We start from the raw sequence: 20,650 nt of genomic DNA on the forward strand, positions 1-20,650 counted from the left end.
TTTAGGAGTGCACAAACCAAACCTCTCTTGTTGATATTGAGACAGGCAATTGGTAGGATCAGTTCGGTCCAAGCTTCAAAAACATAAAATAATAAAATTAGCCTTTTAATCAATCAATTATATATCATAATATATAATAATAAATAAATTGTAATAGAAAATTATATTATGTATCATATATATTTTTAATTTCATATATATATTAGATTTTATTTTTTTGCCTTTTATATATATTAGATTGATATATTAGATTGAATTATAAAAAAAGTAAGCGAAAACGAACTGATTCAAAAATTTCCATTTCCATTTCCATTTCCTCCTTTTTTATTTTTTAATTTTTTTTAATTTCCACTAGCCAAATTAGTGATTTGAATTTAAAATTAAAGAAAAGTTAGTCCAAATGTTTATATTATAATAATAATAATTAATTATTAGTAATTAATGTAGAATTTTCGCTGAATTATTATCGGATATTTGGGACGTTAACGTACGCGAATTCGCACACCATGGCCGACCAAGGAATTGAGTCGACCAAACACTACTTTGCCACCTAAATACTCCGTATTAAATTTGACTTCCCACATATATAGTGCAATATTTAATTCTCTCTCTATAATTCCCTCTCTCCCTTTCTCTCTCTCCCTCTCTCTATTTTTCCGTTTCTGTTTTTTTTTTTGTTTTTTTTTTCAGGCGCTCTCAGGATTGTATTGCGATACAAGAGGTATATTCTCATCTCCGATCACAACTTTTTGATTCGATGATCTGTACCTCTCTTTCAGCGTAAATAAATTTGTAGTTAATTGAATTATATGCAAATAAGGTTCATTCAATATAGATTTGTTAAATGTTAGGATTTTATATTCACGCGTGTTTTAGAAATTCGCGATCTTTCTGGTGCTCAAGATTTGAAGCTTCGGGGTTGGATTGGAGATCACTGTCGTGCGATCTTCCCCAAATTTTTTTTTTTTTTTTCTTTTTTGTACTTATTTTCCTTCAATTTCCGAGCAATCAAACGGACTTAGGCTCCGTTTGTTTGGCCATGAAATATTTGTGGGAAAATAATTTGTGTTTTCTGATTTTGGTTGTCCCAAAATCAGGGAAAATCTTTTATAACGAAATTTTTTTTCCTCCAAAACCTAGCTAAAACAACTTATGGATCAATCATTCGCCCCCATCGCATCCCGATCCCGATCTCGATCCCGCAATCCTTTCTCTCTGCCTCCACCAGTCCATAATAGAAATAAAACGTTTGCGTTTATGGGCCCAATTTTGTTCAGTTTGGCCGTCTTTTAGCCACTGAATTTCTTTACCCATTTTTATGTTTTTCGAATCAAGAAAATAAATGAAAAAACGAATTGTGTTCTAGGGCTCCTGTCGCTCCTTGAAGGCTCGAAGTCGGAGGATAAGATTTAGGTTTGTGTTTGGGAGATTAGCTTCAGTTTCATCAGGAGCAGTGCCGAAAAGATTACAAGTAATTAACTCATCCAATAGTTCCAATCTGGGTTCCTTTTTCGCTTTTTCCAATCTGGAATTGATCTCTTTTTTCTTGATTCCGCGTGTTTATGGAATCTTTTATATCTTTTTGATCAATTTGAATCTAATTTCATTGGTCTGGTTGATTATTGAAATTTGAAAATTTATGGGACACTTGCAATAGAAGATTTACCCCTTACCTTAGAGGCTTAGAACAAAAAAGGCAGGATAAATTGGATAATCAAGGTGGAATTATAGCTGACCACTTGTTATTTAACATAGTGTATTGCTTGAAATCATGCAGGTTACAAGGCAATCATTCTGGCTTCATTTATATTAATTCTTTCTTTTCAATGAACGTTGATTGAACCTTGCCTTGGACTTAAATGATTTTGCAGAGAAAACTGAGAAAGGGTTGTTATATATATGAAAATAATTTGTGTTTTCTGATTTTGGTTTTCCCAAAATCAAGGAATATCTTTTACGAAGGAATATTTTTTTCTCCAAAACCTAGCTAAAACAAACTTACGGATCAATCCTCCCGATCATGATCTCGCAATCCTTTGTCTCTGCCTCCACCAGTCCTGGTTCAGCTTCCTTCTACCACTCAGTGTTCAGGTTCGTTCAAGGGTCAAGTAGTCAGCATTTTGAGTGATAGAGCCTGCCCTCCTCTCTCTCTCTCTCTCTCTCTCTCTCTCTCTCTCTCTCTCTCTCTCTCTCTCTTCATGACGACATAGGCGACACACCCTCTCTCTTCACAAACGACTCCATCTCTCTACTCCACCTCTCTACTCCACCACAGACTCTCCTCAAACCATAGTCAATTCTCTTACACCATCGCATCTCCTCCGTCGCTGTGAAACCCTAGAAGAAAGCAACAGGTATGAGCTCTATATATTTACATATATATCTGATTTAAAAAATTTCAATTTCATTATAAAATCCGGCATGGCTTTGTATTTGGGATCCAGATTTCCATTGAATTCAAGTTCTTAATACCTTGACTTATGAAGTCAAGCTCAGACCTGAACCTGTCTATGGCGTGAAGTAAGTTCCAGCAGGCCTTAATGCCTAATTCTTTTGCCCCAAGACCTATCTAAAACACTTTGCAAGCTACCCCTTCTTCAAATAATCCAAGTGACGGGCCGGAGGCATATTGTATTTGATTTGACTTTTTTCTTCAATTTAGAAAGCTCGAGCAATAAAGGAATAGAACTTCCGATAACAAAAAGGTAAAACAGGCTAATATCAGAACCCACCTAATCAAATGTTTAGGCGGGACTTTGAAAAAAATATATATATATATTTAGGCGGGGAGAGAGGTCTGAATTCAGAATACTCTTCTCTTCTGGGAACAATTACCAATCTCTCTCTATTTATCTGTCCGTATGTTTTGGGTTGATTTGATTTCCATGCGTGTGTATATGTATTTTTCAGTCTTCAATTCGATTTCAATTTTGGCTTTCATCATTAGATTCAGAGAAGTCGAGTCTTCTTGAGTTAGGGAGGCCCCTCTTTAACTTAATTAAATATGGGATGTCCATGCTTTATCTCTTTTAAAGAGATAGCTTCTAGCTATCTATTTATTTGAATATAGACATAAAAAAGTTTATCCAGAAATTTATTTTATTGTTTAATGTGATGTATTTGTTATTTTGCTAATTTTCTAATATAAGCTATGGAGTTGGGCAATATATATTATTTTTTATTTCACTACCCACCCAAAGGTTCATTTTTTTTCCTTTGTACCCATGTTGGAGTACTTGGGAGTTGTTGTATTTTCTCATGTTGTATGTATTTTGTTGTGCCTTGCAATAATATGTTCTCTGTTGAAAACAATGTTGGTAACAAGCTTGTTAAATTATCATGATTAATATCTTTGAATTAATTCCACCTTCCTGGTATTTTATGTAAGCACTTGTTTGTTGAGTATGTTATCTTTGTTGAATAAGCACTTGTGAGTCTTAAGCTCCAGAAGCTGGTGCCTGTTATCATGAATAAGCACAGCACATTGTGTAGTAATTTGGCAGTGTTGGATGCTTTTGTATTTCAATTGTTGCTGCTGATCCGAACGTGGTTTAGTATTTTATTTATTCATTATTTTTTTTTTTTTTGCGTTTGCATTACTTTAGGTTGTATTTCTTGTCAAGAATGATAACTTCAAAAGATTTGGCATGAAAATTTTCAAAAGTAAGCACATTTGATGGTGGGAGATAGAAACTTTGGTTTATTTGTAATTTGAAAATTTTGAAATTATCTTTTAAATTTTGCTCGTCTCAACTCTTATCTTTATCATTTGAACATTACATATTTGATTGGTATTCCTAAAATTTTGTTGAAAGTATCAAGAACACTCGTTCAAATTTGAATTTTCTCATCAGCTTTGAGCTTTCAATGTATTTCCTTTTTTCTGGGTCATAGTTAGTTATGGTGACAGATTAAGATCCTTCTGATGACGAGTGCCAGTTTCTGGTGATGATTGCTTATGGTTCTTCAAGTGTGAGGCCTGGCTATTGTGGAATAGGCTATGTCTTCTCACATTTTCTCTGATTTTATTTTATTTTATTCAGAGTTCTAATTTTTTTTTAAAATACGTCCTTCATGTGCCTGAATCTAGTGTATGATTAGAAATAAAAAATACTAGGTTTGCTGGCTCATAATTATGCATGGTGGTAGTTTCATCGAATGATCTCTTAATGCCAGTCATGTATGGTTTCAAAAGGGATAAAGGCTAGTCCAAAAGAATAAAGAGATCCATGATCATAACTGGCTACACTTGTTTCCTTTGTTATGTTTTCTAGTATGTCTCACAATTTCTCAATCGTTATTCTTTTTCAATCGAAACAATTTACATTCATGATAACTGCGTTAAAGTGAACTACAAAATAGGTCTAGAGGTAGGGAGAGTTTTCATTTTTGCTTGGAAAACATTTTTTAAAAGCCACACACCCGAAAAAAAAAAAATTCCAGAAATGTTTTTCAAGATTTCTGCCAATACCAGAAAATGAAAAAAATGAAAATATTTTACTGTGAAAAGTTTTACACAAAAAATATTTTACAAGAAAAATATTTTACATTGAAACAAACGGAGCAATCCTCACCTTATATTGTGAATAAATCTTATTTTGTTTATTGAAAGTACCCTTCTTTTTTGAATTGATTGTTGTTTAATTTATATTTTGGGCTGTGTGCCCAAATTATAGGTATTTTTTTCCTTAATTAAGTTATAGTTTTCTTTCTTCTGATTTTCGTTCTGAGCAACCAAATATGCCAGTCCCGATATTTGATAAGATCTGATTCCATTAATTAACTTTTTAATTTGTTGTGAATCCTTCATGTTTGAATTGTGTACTTTTGAAATTGATTTTCTTTTTTCCTTGATTTCATTGCAGGATTCGGTTAGTATAGGATTGTAAGATGCTAGAACAACTACTAATATTTACTAGAGGGGGATTGATCCTCTGGACCTGTAAGGAGCTTGGGAATGCTCTTAGAGGCTCGCCCATTGACACCTTGATCCGTTCCTGCCTTTTGGAGGAACGATCAGGTGCCTCATCATATAACTATGATGCTCCTGGTGCTTCATACACTCTGAAATGGACGTTTCACAACGAACTGGGCATCGTATTTGTTGCAGTGTATCAGCGGATCCTCCATCTTCTATATGTGGATGATTTGCTTGCAATGGTGAAGCGAGAGTTTTCAGATTTATATGATCCAAAACGGACTGTATATGATGATTTTGACGATATATATAGGCAGCTTAGGAAAGAGGCAGAAGCACGGGCAGAAGAAATAAAGAAATCAAAGCAGTTCGGTAAACCTACAAATAATAGCTTGGGTAGGAAACAAGGCCAGATGCAAAAGGCTGGCCTTGATGGGGGTAATAAAAAAAAGAGTGGTGGTGAATCGGGGAATGATGGTGGGGATTCTGAAAAATCAAAAGGTCGTAAAATGGATAATGGGCATTCAAATGGGAATCATGCAGGGATTGAGAAGTCTCCTGTAATGGGTGCTGTTAGTGGTAAAGAGAATGAAAGTTCAAATTCTGGAGCTTTTGATGTAAATAAGCTACATAAGCTAAGAGCTAAAGGGGGAAAAAAAACTGATACACTTGTCAACAAGGTACCCAAGGCAGAGCCAAAAAAGAAGGCAACGAAGAAAAACAGAGTTTGGGATGACTCACCTCCAGAGTCAAAATTGGATTATACAGATCCGATGAGTGAGAACTTGGACGAGAATATAGTGGTTGTGGCAACGGACCATGGCGAGAGTATGATGGATAAAGAAGAAATTATCAGTAGTGAAAGTGAAACTGAAGAAGAGGAGGAAGCAGAGAAGGATGGTAAAACAAACTCGACAAAGAAAGGGTGGTTTTCATCAATGTTCCAGAGGTAAATTTATTATTTTCATTCCTTGATTAGTTTTCACTCTGTTCATTATCAATCAGATTGATTCCTAGGGTCAAAAAGCTCTTGATTTAAATTTTTTAATATTTTGTTCATTTTACACCCTTTCCATATTTTTATATGTTGCATATAGTAATCTTGGTGTGGTATAAGTTGGAGTTGGTGCATCTGTAGTGTTTCAGCCTAACTTTGTAGTGTAGGATTGCCATGTTTGTCTAAATGAGGATTATTACTGGATCAGAATGGAGCATTTGGGATTGACCCATTGGGTAGTACGAAGAACTGTACGATTTACAAGACAAAAATAATTAGTAGTATTGTTTTTAGATATAGGAATTGTAATGGGGAAAGGGAATAATTTAGAAGAATTTGAGGACAAATGTAGAGAATTAAGTAAGAATATCTGAAATATTAAGCACATGAAACAAGAACTAAACAATTTGAAATTTGTGAACTGTATCAGAAACAAAATTGAGATTAATGAGCTGTAAAAATGAGGTTAGTAACCAAAATTTTGTTAATGGAATGTGTTTAAGCTTGAGTGAAGTGTATTTGATATGATGTCAGTTTTGATTTTGTTGTGATTCATTCCTTATTGGATTGATGTGTAAGAACTAAACTAGTAGAAGTTTGGAAAATGAGAGAAGTGGAACTGCAGATGAATGGTAAGGCTACTGAGATCATTTTTCCCTCCTCTTTCGGTGAATCAATGTGGCATTTCCTGACTGTCCAATACCAGGGAAGGAAATGCTAAAGAAATTTGGAAAATAGAACCATCTCTAAAGTTAAAAAATTTATGGAAAGTGACCCTGTTTTTATTATTATGATATATGATTGAAGCAATTCATTTTGAAAATAACTATTCTGTATGTTAGAGGAAAATGTTAGTTTATAGAAAATGAAATTATTCTTTATTTTAAAAAATTCTGAAGTGAAGATTAGTTGATTAATATATAGGGTGAGTGATAAGATGACATGTTACTGAAGTGAAAGTGATATTAAGAGAAGTGCATGTCAAATTTTCAATGAATTGAATGTTGGGTCTTATTTTGTTTTCATATAGTGTTGGTTTCAGTGTTTCTATACCAGAAATTAGAAATATTTTGTGCCTTTTTAAAGGATGTTATTTTTTGTCTATTGCATTGCACTTCATTTCCATTTCCTTGCCATTGAAGTTGTTACATGCATCATTTTTCTCACAATGTTGTGTGCTCAGTATTGCTGGGAAGGCAAATTTGGAGAAGACAGACCTGACCCCTGCTTTGAAAGCCCTCAAAGATAGACTCATGACCAAGAATGTGGTATTATTTCTATCTTTTCTTTGTTTTTCCAGTTCTTCAGTACTTTATAACTTTTCTCTGTGCTTCCACATGCATTCTTATTTGTTCAGTACTCTCAATTTTACGAACTCCACTTATGGAAATTTCATGTTGTGGCACTCCCAGGCTGAGGAGATAGCTGAAAAACTCTGTGAATCGGTAGCAGCAAGTCTCGAGGGTAAAAAGCTTGCTTCATTTACAAGAATATCTTCAACCGTCCAGGTGTGTAACCTTCATCATTTTTTCTTTATTCGTCGCCTACTTCTGCATCATCTCTTTTACTGCTTCTGATTGCAAAATATTAGTATTATTAATTGAATTTTCCGACTGCAGGCAGCAATGGAAGAGGCTCTTGTTCGTATTTTAACTCCTAGACGATCCATTGACATATTGAGGGATGTGCATGCTGCCAAGGAGCAGAGGAAACCATATGTTGTGGTTTTTGTCGGAGTTAATGGAGTTGGAAAATCTACTAATCTTGCTAAGGTTAAGCTTAATTTATATTAGTATATTTTTGTAGAATATATATTTAAACGTTTAGCTTCTCACTTGACAGGCTATTCTCAAATGTCATTCTGCAGGTTGCTTACTGGCTTCAGCAGCATAAGGTCAATGTCATGATGGCTGCATGTGATACGTTTCGATCCGGAGCCGTTGAGCAGTTACGGACTCATGCACGTAGACTCCAGGTATAGTTTTGATGGCATATCTCTCTCTTTTGATCTTGAATTTCTACGGTAACAAGCAATGATACCCAAGATGGAGTCCTTCAGAGTATAACTGTGATAACTGACTTGTAACTAACCACCCTTGGCAGATACCTATATTTGAGAAGGGCTATGAGAAAGATCCGGCAATTGTTGCAAAGGAAGCGATTCAGGAAGCCACTCGAAATGGCTCTGACGTGGTTCTTGTTGATACAGCAGGTCGAATGCAGGTATTATTTAATATCATGTTTCAAAGGATTTATGTGTTGTAACTGGTTAGGGTTGTGTTTGGCAGGGCTTTTTGAGGGCTTCAAACGGGCTTCCAAGTCCAAAAAGCCCACTTTTGAAAATTTTGAGTGTTTGTCAAAATATTTGAAACGGACTTTCAATGGAAGTGGAAGTCATTAAAAGCCAGTTCCAAAGAAGCCTAGGAAACTTGCTTTCTAAACTCACTTTTCGGGAAGCCAGGAACTCATTTTAAGTAAAAAATTGCATAGATGATTTTGCCCTCTTTTATTTCCTGAAACTAGGGTTCGCAAGAAGAACGATGCTACACAGGAAGAGCGAAATAGTTGCAGAGAACTCTTCCACTCCTTTCAAATTCCAATTTTGAAACAATTCCTTATGAAGTCTTGCAGAAAATTACAAGGCTTGCAGAAAAACCAAGTCTTGCTAAATATATGCAAAGTTAGGGTTTTGAAGATCGATCAACATATTTATATGTGAAATTGGGGGAGAAGCACATAGAGGATACACTCAAGTGCTATCCTCCAATTCCATACATTAATAAGGATTTGTAGTTTAATAGAATGAAATTGAGAGTTGCTACACTCCTATTCATGGTATTATTCTTCATCTGATTCCAACACTTAACCTATTTGCCTCCGCCATATAGTTGAAGCCTGAATCATTGTTTTGGGTATGTTCCTCTCTCTCTCTTGAATTTCGTGGACCAATGAAGAGATTTGTATCGTAGAAATTCACTAAATAGTGAAAGTTAAGACTAGCATTCCTATTCAACAGAAGTCTAGCAATTACAATTTTAAAGGGATTCTAATTCTCTATACACCACAGCTATATTTATTTCGTTTTCCTACACTCAATTCAACTTTTAAAACCCAGATTAAATTTCCTAACACCTGCTATTTCTCTACTACTAATCAAAAAAAAAAAAAAAAAAAAAAACCTGCTATTTCTCTACACTTTTTGTAAAGCCCATTCATGCTCTTTATACTGATGTATGATATGTTGATATTGATTTTTTTTGGTGGTAAGATTTTGTGTGTTCCTTTAATAACATTGTAGTTTTTAATTCTCTAAAATAAAAACCTCTATATACATTCTTGTTTTTCTCAATCAATCTAACTTGCAAAAGCAATAAATCTCTGCACTTGTCGTAGCTCTCTCATTTTTTTTTTGTTCTCTTACAACTCAAGTTAGACAAATGATATTTTAGTGAGATTATACTCAAATTGGCATTGTACCAATTTATCTTAATTTCTTATTTTGTTGATGAGCTTTGCAGTTCCTACTTTTTATTCTAATTTATGATGCGGGTATTGTTGTTTACTGTGTTCCCTTTCCTATCATACTCCTTCCTTCACTTTTTTATTTTTATCTATGTAGGCATGTTTTGCTGCTTGTATTGTTGCTTTTATGGATATACTCTTGGCTGTTTTTATGTCAATTAAAACCAAAGACCAAATGATCTTATGTTGCGTTTGGGAGCACATAATCTGTGCATTGGATTTGGAATTGGAAGGAACTAAGTTAAAACTTTGAGCTAAATTTTCTCCAATCCCAAATTCATCGGTGCTCCCAAACCTAGAGCATTAGGCTTTTTAGCTCCTTGTCAATATAACTCAATGCCAAGATATATCTTGGAATTCTATGACTTAGTGACATTACGTAAATAACTGTTTCCTTTTCTCTTCATCTTCTTTCTTGGTGTAGTGCTTAAATTGAATGTAATAACATGTAATATGAATTCAAATTGATAAAGAAAAGTGAATAGAGTTTCTCCCTTTGATTTAATTGAAAATATATCATAGTACAGGGCAATTTGCAGAGCAAGCCCATAAACATTTAGTACATTAATAGATTCATACAAGCTTAAATAGTAAGTTTAAAAATCATCAAAAGAGCCCTATAGACTAATTATACTGTTAGATGTCTGCGACTCCTTGTGAGATCAATAAATAGTGAGTTATATATGAAGTTCTCCTTATCATCTCATATTCCCTCTACCATTGCTATGAAATAAAATGCTAGTGATTTTGATCCCAGTAACCTACCACTCTCAAGGGATCAATTGACATCTAACCTTTCATTCTTCATTTTACTGGTCTCCTGTGTTAACCTCTCAATGCATTGGTTCATGATCATGCTTTTGGTGTTGTACTTTTTTCTGTATTAGCTCAATGCATTGGTTCATGATCATGCTTTTGGTGTTGTACTTTTTACTTTTTACTTTTTACTGTACTGGTCTTCTGTATTAGTCTAGTGTTTATAAATCAAAGAACAATACTTAGGTCCTCACTGGTGAGGATTTACACCATCCTCACTAGTGATGTGGACCAATAATAAATCACCATCTCTGTGATTTGGTAAGTGATTATTTACACACCATAAATTTAGTAATGAAAGATGATATGTATGTTTATTATTGGTTCACATTACTAGTGAGAATGGTGTAGATCCTCACTAGTTATGTTGTTACCAAACGCACGTAATGTTAGTAAAATCACTTTTGCTAATGTTAGTAAAATCACTTTTGCAGATAAAAGTCCTTTTCAACAAGATGTTAACCGAACGGTTTTTTATTTTCAAATTTATTTTTGTAAAGTCATTTTTCTAAGCCCTTTATAGTGAAAAGGACTTTCTTTGTCAGGAAGCTCCCCCAAACATCACCTAGATAATCTGTTGTTGCAATCAAATGCAATATGCGTGATAGTGCACTTTTGAAGGAATTATGGGAACATAATCCACAATTGAATAAATCTTACTGGGTTGACCAGAGCAAAGCTTGTTGCGACAAATGTTACACCCTGAACTATGTCCTTTATAATTATACGGAGAAATCATCCCACTGTCACATCAATGCTACGGCCGATACGGTTTAGGCATGGAACATGGTGAATGGTAGAATGAGAGTGGCCATCACACCTTGTGACAGCCGCATGGAATAATTTTCCATATGGAATGGACTTCGAATTTTCATTGCATGCCATTGCATTTTTATGATTTGTTATACTATATTTTACAGGATAATGAACCATTAATGCGAGCACTTTCAAAGCTCATCAATCTCAACAGTCCTGATCTGGTCCTGTTCGTTGGTGAGGCACTGGTTGGGAATGATGCTGTGGATCAATTATCGAAGTTTAATCAGGTTCAGTCTCTATAACTAGGCTCTCACCTTTCCTTCTCATTATCTCTCTCCCTCTCTCTTTGGGTCCATATTTATTTATTTGTCGTACTATATGATTTCATGCATTTTGTTTAGTGGCATTTGGTGTGTACTTGTGCAGAAATTAGCTGATCTCTCAGCCTCTCCTAATCCCAGACTGATTGATGGAATTCTGCTCACCAAGTTTGATACCATTGATGATAAGGTAGATGATGTTATTTAACTGAAGAGAATGCATATATTTGTTGGAAACTTCTTTTCAAAACGAAAAGATGAAATGAATAATTAAATGCACAATGAATACATTTCATCATGTTTGCCCCATATGAGTATAGCTAGTGGTTATTTCCTTTAGTGGGTCTAAATTTTGGGCTTGTATATCATAGCTCTTTTTAATGATCTCCAACTTGGTTTATGACACCTGGAATAATTGGAATTGGTGAATGGCGTAGGTTGGAGCAGCGCTGTCGATGGTTTACATATCTGGAGCACCTGTCATGTTTGTTGGCTGTGGACAGTCTTATACAGACCTCAAGAAGCTCAATGTCAAGTCCATTGTGAAGACACTCCTTAAATGAGAAAATGTGTTGGTCTCACCCTTTCAGTTATAGTTTATCTAAGCACGCCATCCTTCTCTGTGTTATCAATTCTCTATCCATGCTGCAACTTGTATACTGTCCCTGTGTGATCTCATTACTTTGATGTTGGAGGTGAATTATTGCATGCTGTTGTTAAATCTCTCTCTCTCTCTGTGTGAAGCATCAGATTTGAGAATTGAGTTGAGCATTGATCCATTCTAGCTCAAGCTTGGTATTGAGATCTATATTAGTGTTCGAGCTCGAATATACTCATCAGAGTTGAGTGAGACAAATTTCAAGCTCTCAAGCTGGCATGTTCGTGAACATTTTGTTTATGAACTTTGTTTGCAAGTCTGCCAAATCGAACCTTGTGTATTTTGGGGTTCGAACCAGCTTTGGAATGAGTTCATAAAACATTTGGTTAAAAAATGAATTCGAGCTGAGTGTTAATGTAGCCTTGCTTAAGCTGTTAATGCATGTGAGAAATTTGAGATGGGTGACTATCAGATCACAGATTCGGATAATAAAGCAAGTCCACTTTGATATCATATTCATGTTTAAATTCCAGTCTTTGACTCGTTCATAAATTTAGAGTTCGGCCTACGTTCAGGAACTTATAATATTCATAACTTGCATTTTTTTTTCCCTTTATATAACTTCACATAAGTCTATGTTAATGAATTTGTTCATAAACTTAGGCACAAGGGTGCGCAAAAAATCGTTAGAATTTTGAAGCCGGTAGGTAACGCACTAAACTGCCGCTTCAGTTCAATTTTAGTTCCGTCTGGTTCCAAAATAAGAAAGTGTTAAATCAGGGTACGTTTCAGGTTCAGATGCAATAGAATCAAACTAAATGAAATGGATATGTATTAAAATATTAATAGACACTTTGTTTTTTTCTGATTACATTACATTTTTTCTGATTACATTACATTTTTTCTGATTACATTACATTTATCATTTTCTTTTAAAGGAAAGTCCTTAAATTCGTTAATGTATAATTCCTTTCGTTAATGTATAATTCCTTACTTTATAATGTCGTAAAATTCTTTTATACAAATTTTTTTTTTTTTTTTGACCTTTTTTACTTTCTTTACTATTTTTTTTTTCTTTTTGTTTCTTTACTATTTTTTTTTTTCTTTTTGTTTTTTTCCAAAGGTCCTCTCAAAGAATATAATTTATTTTATACTAATAATTTTATTTTTGGCAGTCAAAAGGGATAATTGATGCCATATCGACTTTTTTTTTTGGTACAATCAAAAGAAATATTTATTCAACAAAATTGACTTTTTGTCCTAACTTTATTTTTTGGTAATTTTTTATGTTTCTTGTCAAAAGAAATAATTTATTTCATAAAAAGTCTTATCAAAGGAAATAATTTATTCAATAGAGATAATTTTTTTTTTTAATCATCGTCCTTTTGTACTTTTTATTATTATTATTTTTTTGAGATATCGACAAAAGAGATAATTTATTCAATAAATATATTTTTTTGGGATTTTTTTTCTTCATATCAAAAGAGCTAAGTTTTCAAATGGTTACTTTTTATTCTTTTATCCGGCCAAAAGAGGCAATTTATTCAACATAACAATATTTTATTTTATTTTTGGTCTCTTAAAAAAAAATTATTCAATTTTTGTTTTGTTTTATTTGTGTTGTCAAAAGATACTTAAAATATTAAAAATTAGAAATAATGGGAAAAAATATGAAAGGACAGTTGTGTCATTTAAAAAGTAACAATTATTACAATATTAATAAACAATAATATAACTTATATTACAATATTAATAAACAACAATATAACATATGTCACGAGGAGAAAAAAAAAAGATACTAACACAAGTACACAACCATATATTTTTTAGACTACACAGAATTAAGGATCCTGCCAAATTTTTAATTTTTTTTAATTTTTTATTTATTATTAATTTTTTCAAATTGTAAAAACAAACACACACCTTTTTGCCCCTGCTTAGCTCAAACCCCTCCCCTCCTCTTTGAAAATGGGAAAGTTATATAGTTAGGTCAAAAGTCTTTTGATTAATTTGTATTTACTATGAAAAGCCAAATTAGTTTTTTTACTTTTTGGAAGATAACATAAAAAAACTAAGGGCCGGTAATCTAACGGTATTTTCAAAGAATAAATTATTCATTGCAACAGTTGCAATAAATAATTTCTCGTCCCAAAGTGGATGGCGATGATTCAATTACCTATAAAGAGCAAATAGGTGTGTGAGTTTCTTACTGAAGAAAAAATAAATAAATAAATAAAATATAAAATTATAAAAAAAAAAACGTGATTTAAAACCGAACTAAACCGATATTTCACACGGTTCAATTTGATTTGGTTCTACTCTGTTATAAGTTTTAACGGTTCTGATTTCAATTTTTTTAGCATCTGTTGGAATCGCTACGGATTTAGCTTGGAACAGTGCTGAATCTGACCATGTGCAACCTAAGAGCTTAGTTTACCCTATCCTGCTTGACAAGGTTTAGAATTGTCTCATTTTAAATAATATTTAGTTGTTATGAACAACTCACTTGATTTGCCGCTTATATATTAATGAAGTTGGTTTTATATGAAATTGCAAATCACAACAAAAGGAAAATATATAACTAACAAATAATTATTTTGTTAATTAAAGAAAGTGAAGTTTCTATATTATCACAATCTTTTTATTTTTATATTTTTTTTATAATTTGAAAATGGAAAATCTTTAACTTGGTATTTTTAGAATGCTGCAAGATAAACCTCTAATATTATCTCAATCGTTTGCCGTTTAAATTACAATCAAAATGTCATCTTATGATAATTTAAACGAAAATGACATTTATGTAAAGTCCAATCTTTGACCTTACATATTAAAGTTTTTCCTTTTCCAGCAGTACACATCATTAATGTGGTTAAAATTGTTATGAAATAAAATAAAAAATTTAATGTGACTCAAAAATACAGAATCTGAGCCTTAAATTTTAAATTTAAAGAAAATTTAGTTCAAACATAACATAGAGAGTTATTATTACTTATTAGCCTGTTAGAAAATACATTTTCTTTTCTGAAAAAAAAAAATTACATTTTCTTTTCAATGGGACATACATGTATGGGCTACGGTATACACTGTACATAATTCCTAAATTGGTCTTGGAAAGTTTTAAAAATGCCGATATTTTAGGGGTGTTTAAGTCATTTGGGAGAGATTCTTTTTCATCCTTATCTAAATAAAGAGAATGAAACGGCTATTTTTTTTTTTTTGTTAAACAGAAACGGCTAATTTTGCCAATTATCAGTTAAATTATGCATTTAAGTTTTAAGTTTATTCAAATTTAAAAGACTGTCAAGTGCCATATGTGCCACACCTACGCAGCTTCGTAATTCCAAACCAAGCTCCGAGCCTGGCTAGCAAACCAAACCAAATGGCTATATAATAGAGCCAACAAAAACCCTACTCTGACACACCCAGCCACAGTCTCTCTCTTTGTCTCTGCTTTTCCTGTATTCTCTGCTCAAAGAAAACGTTTCTTCTGCAGCATCAATGGCTTCCTTCAGAACTCTGTTTGCATGTTTTGCTTTCATGTTCTTGTTCACATTCTCAGAATCCAGAGAATTTCTGCTTGGTGGCAAAGAAAACTCATGGAAAATCCCATCATCTCCCGATGATTTCAACAAATGGGCAGGGAAAATCCGGTTCTTGATCGGCGATTCTCTCGGTAATTTCATTTTCATTTCCAGACTTCCAGTTACAATATATATATATATGTGTGCGCTTTAATATGGGTTATTATGTTCTTGCTTATTTCGTGTATTCCCCATTATTTCTCGTAAAGTTTGGTTCTTTTACTCCACTTTTTCTCTAATCTCTCTTTTCTTTCACGATTTTCCATCTGGGTTTTTCATTTTCTCTCAGTTCTTCCGTGTTTTCTATATGGGTTTTTCATTTTTTTTGCTCTTTTCTTGATCATCAAGTGGCGTTAACTTTCAATAGAATTTTCATGCATACGGTTTCTTTCTCTTGCAAAATCTTTAGTAGCCAAGTAATCATCTTTCCTATAATTTCTATCTGGGTTTTTCTGTTTTCTTGCACTTTCTCTCTTGCCAAACACTAATCATGCTTGATTTCTGATCTGAATATATACAGTTTTGACGTATGATGCCAAGGCTGATTCTGTGCTGCAAGTGAGTGAGGATGACTACAAAAGCTGCAACAAAGCGAAAACCATCAAATCATACAACGACGGCCACACCAAGATCGAACTGGACCGATCAGGGCCGTTCTTTTTCATCAGTGGAGCTGAGGGGCACTGTGAGAAAGGCCAGAAGCTGGAGGTGAAGGTGTTGTCTGCAAAGCATGGCTTGAAGGGTACTCCTCCGGTGGCTTCTCAGGCTCCGGCACCTGCGCCAGCTGTCTCTGAGCCGGAATTTAATGCTCCGGCACCTGCTCCCAACAGTGGTGTCATGGTTAGGGCTACAAGTCTTGGTCTGGTCTTGGGAAGTTTGGTTGGGTTGGCTTTGGTTTAGAGAGAGAAAGTGAGAGAGAGAGAGGGGTTATCTGTTTGTTAGTAGATGATAGAGATAAGTTTGCTTAGCAGTGTAAGTAAATGGTTGAGATAATTTGGGGGGATTGAATTAGATAGATAGTCAGTTATTGTCATCCTCATCCTCATTATGAGTAATAAAATTAGTGTTATTATTAGTTACATATGTATCACCATTATGGTAATTTGGAACATTATGTGTGTTTTATATTATAATTAATTCATTCCATTTTTGTATGTTAAAAATAATTTCCAAATTAATGGTGGTGATATCAATGGCCTGGGCCGTTTAGAGTCCTGTTAGACTTCTGATATGATCTCTTTTTTTCAAAAAAATTAAATGGTAAATTGCAACACATTGGAACAGTATAAGAGGCAGGCGATAGAATCTATCTTATTAACTGTTGTGTGTGAGTATTTTTTTATTTTTATTTTTTTGAAATGTATGCGTTTTTTAGGACAACTACTTATTGTGGTAAAAAATAAAAAATAAAACGGATTCAGATCATTACTCTCCTTTGTGATAATAGTTTTTTGACAGTAGTATATAAGGTGTTATTGCTGTCACTCCAGTTAATTTCATTATTCTTCTTTTATATATATATAAATATACAAATATGTTATATCAAGTTGAAAAAATTCGATTAGCATGAAAAAAAAGAAAAAGAAAATAAAAGAAGAAAATGATACAACCATAAATGAAAAACTAAAAAGATAAGGAAATGGGTTATGAAAAACTAAAATATAAGGAAGGTAAAAGAGACATATTTTTTGGAAACAAACAAGAGTAGTAATAATGTCTATTTAAATTGAAATTTTAGAATAATCAAAGTACAAAATAACTGTAATTTCCAAACAACCCTTATATAAACCTGTTTTTTTTTTTTTTTTTTTCCTAGGTTAATTGGTACCCCACTTACCCTTGTGAACGCTTTGTTATAATTTCATTGGTTGAAATAGAAAGAATAAAGAAAAAAAAGATTTCAAGTCATTTTGAGTAAAAATTAACACCAAGCTGTAACATAATTAAACTTTAGAAAGAAAAAAAAAAATTGATAATATTAATTATAAGAAAAAAGAAAAAAAAAAAAAAAAAAAAAAAAAAAAAAAGAGAGATGATAGTCTTAACCACTTATTATGGCTGGTCGATTAATAAAGAAAAAGAAAAAAAATAATAGTAATCATATTTGAGGAAATAATGGAAAGAAAACTATTTAAATTAATTTACTACCGTACCCTTTTTTTCCTAAAAAAATTTCATTAAAAATATTAGTCTTTTTCTTCCATTCCCTCCCACTTTTGAAATGATAACACAACCAACTCATCAAACTTTAATGTATCAAAAATCTTTCAGAATTTTCATTTTTTTCCTTTCCAGAATTTTACACCAAACACCAACCCCCAAAAAAAAAAAAAAAAAAAAAAAAAAAAAGACCAATTCTTCCACTTTCTTTCTTTTCGTTTCGTTCCATTTGCTTTCAACCAGACTTGGCCTTAAAGATTGGGAAGCCATGAAATATCAATATATAACCAGCCCTGACTCCATCGCCATTCCAAGAAAAAGTCAATCTATATAATTAACCTCATATCCATATATATATATATATATATGCCACGTGTCAAGCTATGCTCTATTGAATCTTCATGATCCCACATTTCAATATATATTGACTCCTTCCATCCCCTATTTCTCGTATGGACCGCAGTTTCCCTCTCTTCTTCTGTCTAAAACTTCTTAACGCTACAATACTCTCATGCACATACACATTCATACACAAAAGAGATACAGAGAGAATATAGATTACTTAATAACATTGTAATTAAAAAATAGCTAGTGTGTAAAAATGGTAGGAGCAGGAAATATGAAGGCGGCCGGAGTGCAGGCGGCCCCAAAGATGCCAGCGGCGGGAGAGCACGCCAAGGAGGTACTTCACCAGGGGAGCAAATTACCATACTGCCCCGCAAGAATGGCCATGGGTGGCTTCGCGATGGCGCTCACCATTGGTTACTTTACCTTGTACTCCAAGAAAAAGCCTGAAGCCACCGCCATCGACGTCGCCAAAGTAGCCACCGGAATGTCTACTTCCGAGAACACCCACCCTCGCAACTAAGTAGATTTAATGCATGCATTCATGCATGTTCAAACAACTATATATATATATATATATTATATAGTACTCTGTGCATTTTGACTTAGATTTGTCTTCAACAATTTTGTATTTTTCATTAATTTCCTTGTATTCGTTTGAATACTCTGTGCTTCTTGTTGTTTATATAATTCCTTTTTGTATGGCCTATATATGACTTGTAACAAATAAAAATCAACATGTATACATGTGGTGTCTTTTGTCCTTATGTATTAATTTTGCCACCTTTATGTCCATTCAGTCATGTATGTATGTATACATACATATATATATATATATATATATATATATATATATTGGAATATTTGTAACATGGCATTCTTTATCGGACTAATACCTACCATGCACTTTATGCATTATCAGTTTCAACGTTCAACTAATAGAATAATTCGATACGCAAAGATAAAACAGACGCAAAAGTGGAGGTTTTTGCACCAAATGAAATTAGTTTATCTCATTATGATTTGTTAATTTTAAAAAATAAAAATTAATTAGGAATTTGATATGAGGTTAAGGGCCATTATACATTGTAACATAGCTTGAATTGAAATTCATTATTCGAAGTTGCGATTGGATCTGTTCAAATTTTCTAAAGACCTAAAAAATTCTCGTTTCTAATTAATAATTACAATTATTTGAATACATTCTTAATTTTATTTAACCACAGGTACCATATCAGATGTGAATTAAATTTGAATCAATCTATGTCGATTGACTGTGCCCCTTTAGCATATATTTTTTTACGGTAATTCAGTATATTTTTACTATCAACTAGATGTCTATTGTCCTTAAATAAATAATTTGATGTGATTTCTATAAATAAAAAAAGAAAAAGAAAAAAAAAGGGTACTGTTGGTCTGTATATTGTCTTCTGTTCATGAGCAGGTTTAGCTCCTCTCATGAAACACTTTATTTTATTTTAATTTTTTGTTTAATATTTTTACTATATTCTAATAGTTTCTTTATCAATAAATAAAGATTTAGTCAATCTTACACGAGTCAAATAGCATGTTCCCGAACCTATGCAAGTTGAGCCGAATCTATTTTTCTCTCTCTAATTTGTTGAGTCAATCCTAAAATAAGCACATTTATTCACTAAATAAATCACAACATTATTTATTTATTTATTTATTTATTTTTTTGAAAGGTTAGGTAATTCCACACAAACAAAATTAATCTAAGTTTTCATGATTTTTGTGGATAATCTATGCCATTTGCCAACGCGGGGTTCTTTTGTAAATTCTAACGATAAACAAGTTTAATACATAATGTTGTGATTTATTGGAAAAGGAACTGGTATTTGGTAGTTTTATGTGATATTAGGATAGAGTTTTGGACATATAAAGTTAAGTGTTAATATCATCTAATAATTTAAATTTTTGAGTTAAATCGCGAATCACATGCTATGACAAGTGATATGAGAACACCACAAACAAATTTGTAACAAATTTGTATGCATTATTTTAAATATATTTTTTTCCTGGATTATTTAAAATATTTTTCACCAAAGTTGAAATTTTCTTTTTTATTTTGTTTTAGGTGTTTGAAATATTTTTTTAACTTGTACACTTACTTTGTTTGGACTTATATACTCGACCTTTTGTAAGTGTTGTATTATTTGAGTGGTCTTTGTGTTTAGTGTTTAGAAACTCATGTTGTGTTTGAACCTTGCACGATATCCTCTAACTTGCCTTAAAAAAAAATGAAATAAATAAATAAAAGTACTCAGGCCTTTTACTTTGAAATATAACAAAATACCATTAAACTACAATTTTTTATATTTAATTGGATTATGACATTTTATTTATTTATATATTTTTTTAAATTATAGTCCAAGAGAGTAATTAGATGCCTGGAATCAACACATCTAATTTTTATATATCATTGAAACTTCAAAACAAACATGTTATATTTATAAAATTATTTAAAAATTTAAAAATTAATATCTTAACTTGAAAATTTTTGAATGCATGTTTTTGCACAAATTTTAATAAAATTTGTTGTTGATGATGATGATTGAATTTTGTAATTTGTGAAAATAATTTCAATAAAGCTAAAATGTATCTTCGTCACTT

At 32.5% G+C, this 20,650-nt stretch overlaps 2 protein-coding genes across 2 annotated transcripts; both read left to right on the forward strand.

The window, feature by feature from the left end:
• The first annotated feature begins 578 nt into the window (after nucleotides 1-578).
• LOC132279714 (uncharacterized) lies at nucleotides 579-12,053 on the forward strand. Its single transcript, XM_059781743.1, has 10 exons — nucleotides 579-721; nucleotides 4,866-5,867; nucleotides 7,099-7,183; nucleotides 7,328-7,423; nucleotides 7,535-7,687; nucleotides 7,783-7,890; nucleotides 8,019-8,138; nucleotides 11,174-11,299; nucleotides 11,439-11,522; nucleotides 11,770-12,053. Exons 2-10 carry the CDS (start codon nucleotides 4,891-4,893, stop codon nucleotides 11,893-11,895), a joined length of 1,875 nt encoding a protein of 624 aa, XP_059637726.1. The 5' UTR covers nucleotides 579-721; nucleotides 4,866-4,890; the 3' UTR covers nucleotides 11,896-12,053.
• Nucleotides 12,054-15,428: 3,375 nt separating this feature from the next.
• LOC132278054 (early nodulin-like protein 14) lies at nucleotides 15,429-16,411 on the forward strand. The gene is made up of 2 exons (XM_059779882.1): nucleotides 15,429-15,603; nucleotides 16,032-16,411. Exons 1-2 carry the CDS (start codon nucleotides 15,429-15,431, stop codon nucleotides 16,409-16,411), a joined length of 555 nt encoding a protein of 184 aa, XP_059635865.1.
• Nucleotides 16,412-20,650: the final 4,239 nt, after the last annotated feature.

This window comes from Cornus florida, unplaced genomic scaffold (assembly GCF_030987335.1).
Source record: "Cornus florida cultivar Cherokee Brave unplaced genomic scaffold, ASM3098733v1 CherokeeBrave_3.0.0_Hap2_Chr10, whole genome shotgun sequence".
Taxonomy (NCBI): Eukaryota; Viridiplantae; Streptophyta; class Magnoliopsida; order Cornales; family Cornaceae; genus Cornus; species Cornus florida.

Bases quoted from the DNA above. Each gene is read 5' to 3' on its own strand.
- LOC132279714 (XM_059781743.1), top strand. From the start codon at position 4,891: ATGCTAGAACAACTACTAATATTTACTAGAGGGGGATTGATCCTCTGG. The intron at 5,868-7,098 runs GTAAATTTATTA...TTGTGTGCTCAG, and splicing joins TTTTCATCAATGTTCCAGAG to TATTGCTGGGAAGGCAAATT. The intron at 7,184-7,327 runs GTATTATTTCTA...TGGCACTCCCAG, and splicing joins GACTCATGACCAAGAATGTG to GCTGAGGAGATAGCTGAAAA.
- LOC132278054 (XM_059779882.1), top strand. From the start codon at position 15,429: ATGGCTTCCTTCAGAACTCTGTTTGCATGTTTTGCTTTCATGTTCTTG. The intron at 15,604-16,031 runs GTAATTTCATTT...GAATATATACAG, and splicing joins CTTGATCGGCGATTCTCTCG to TTTTGACGTATGATGCCAAG.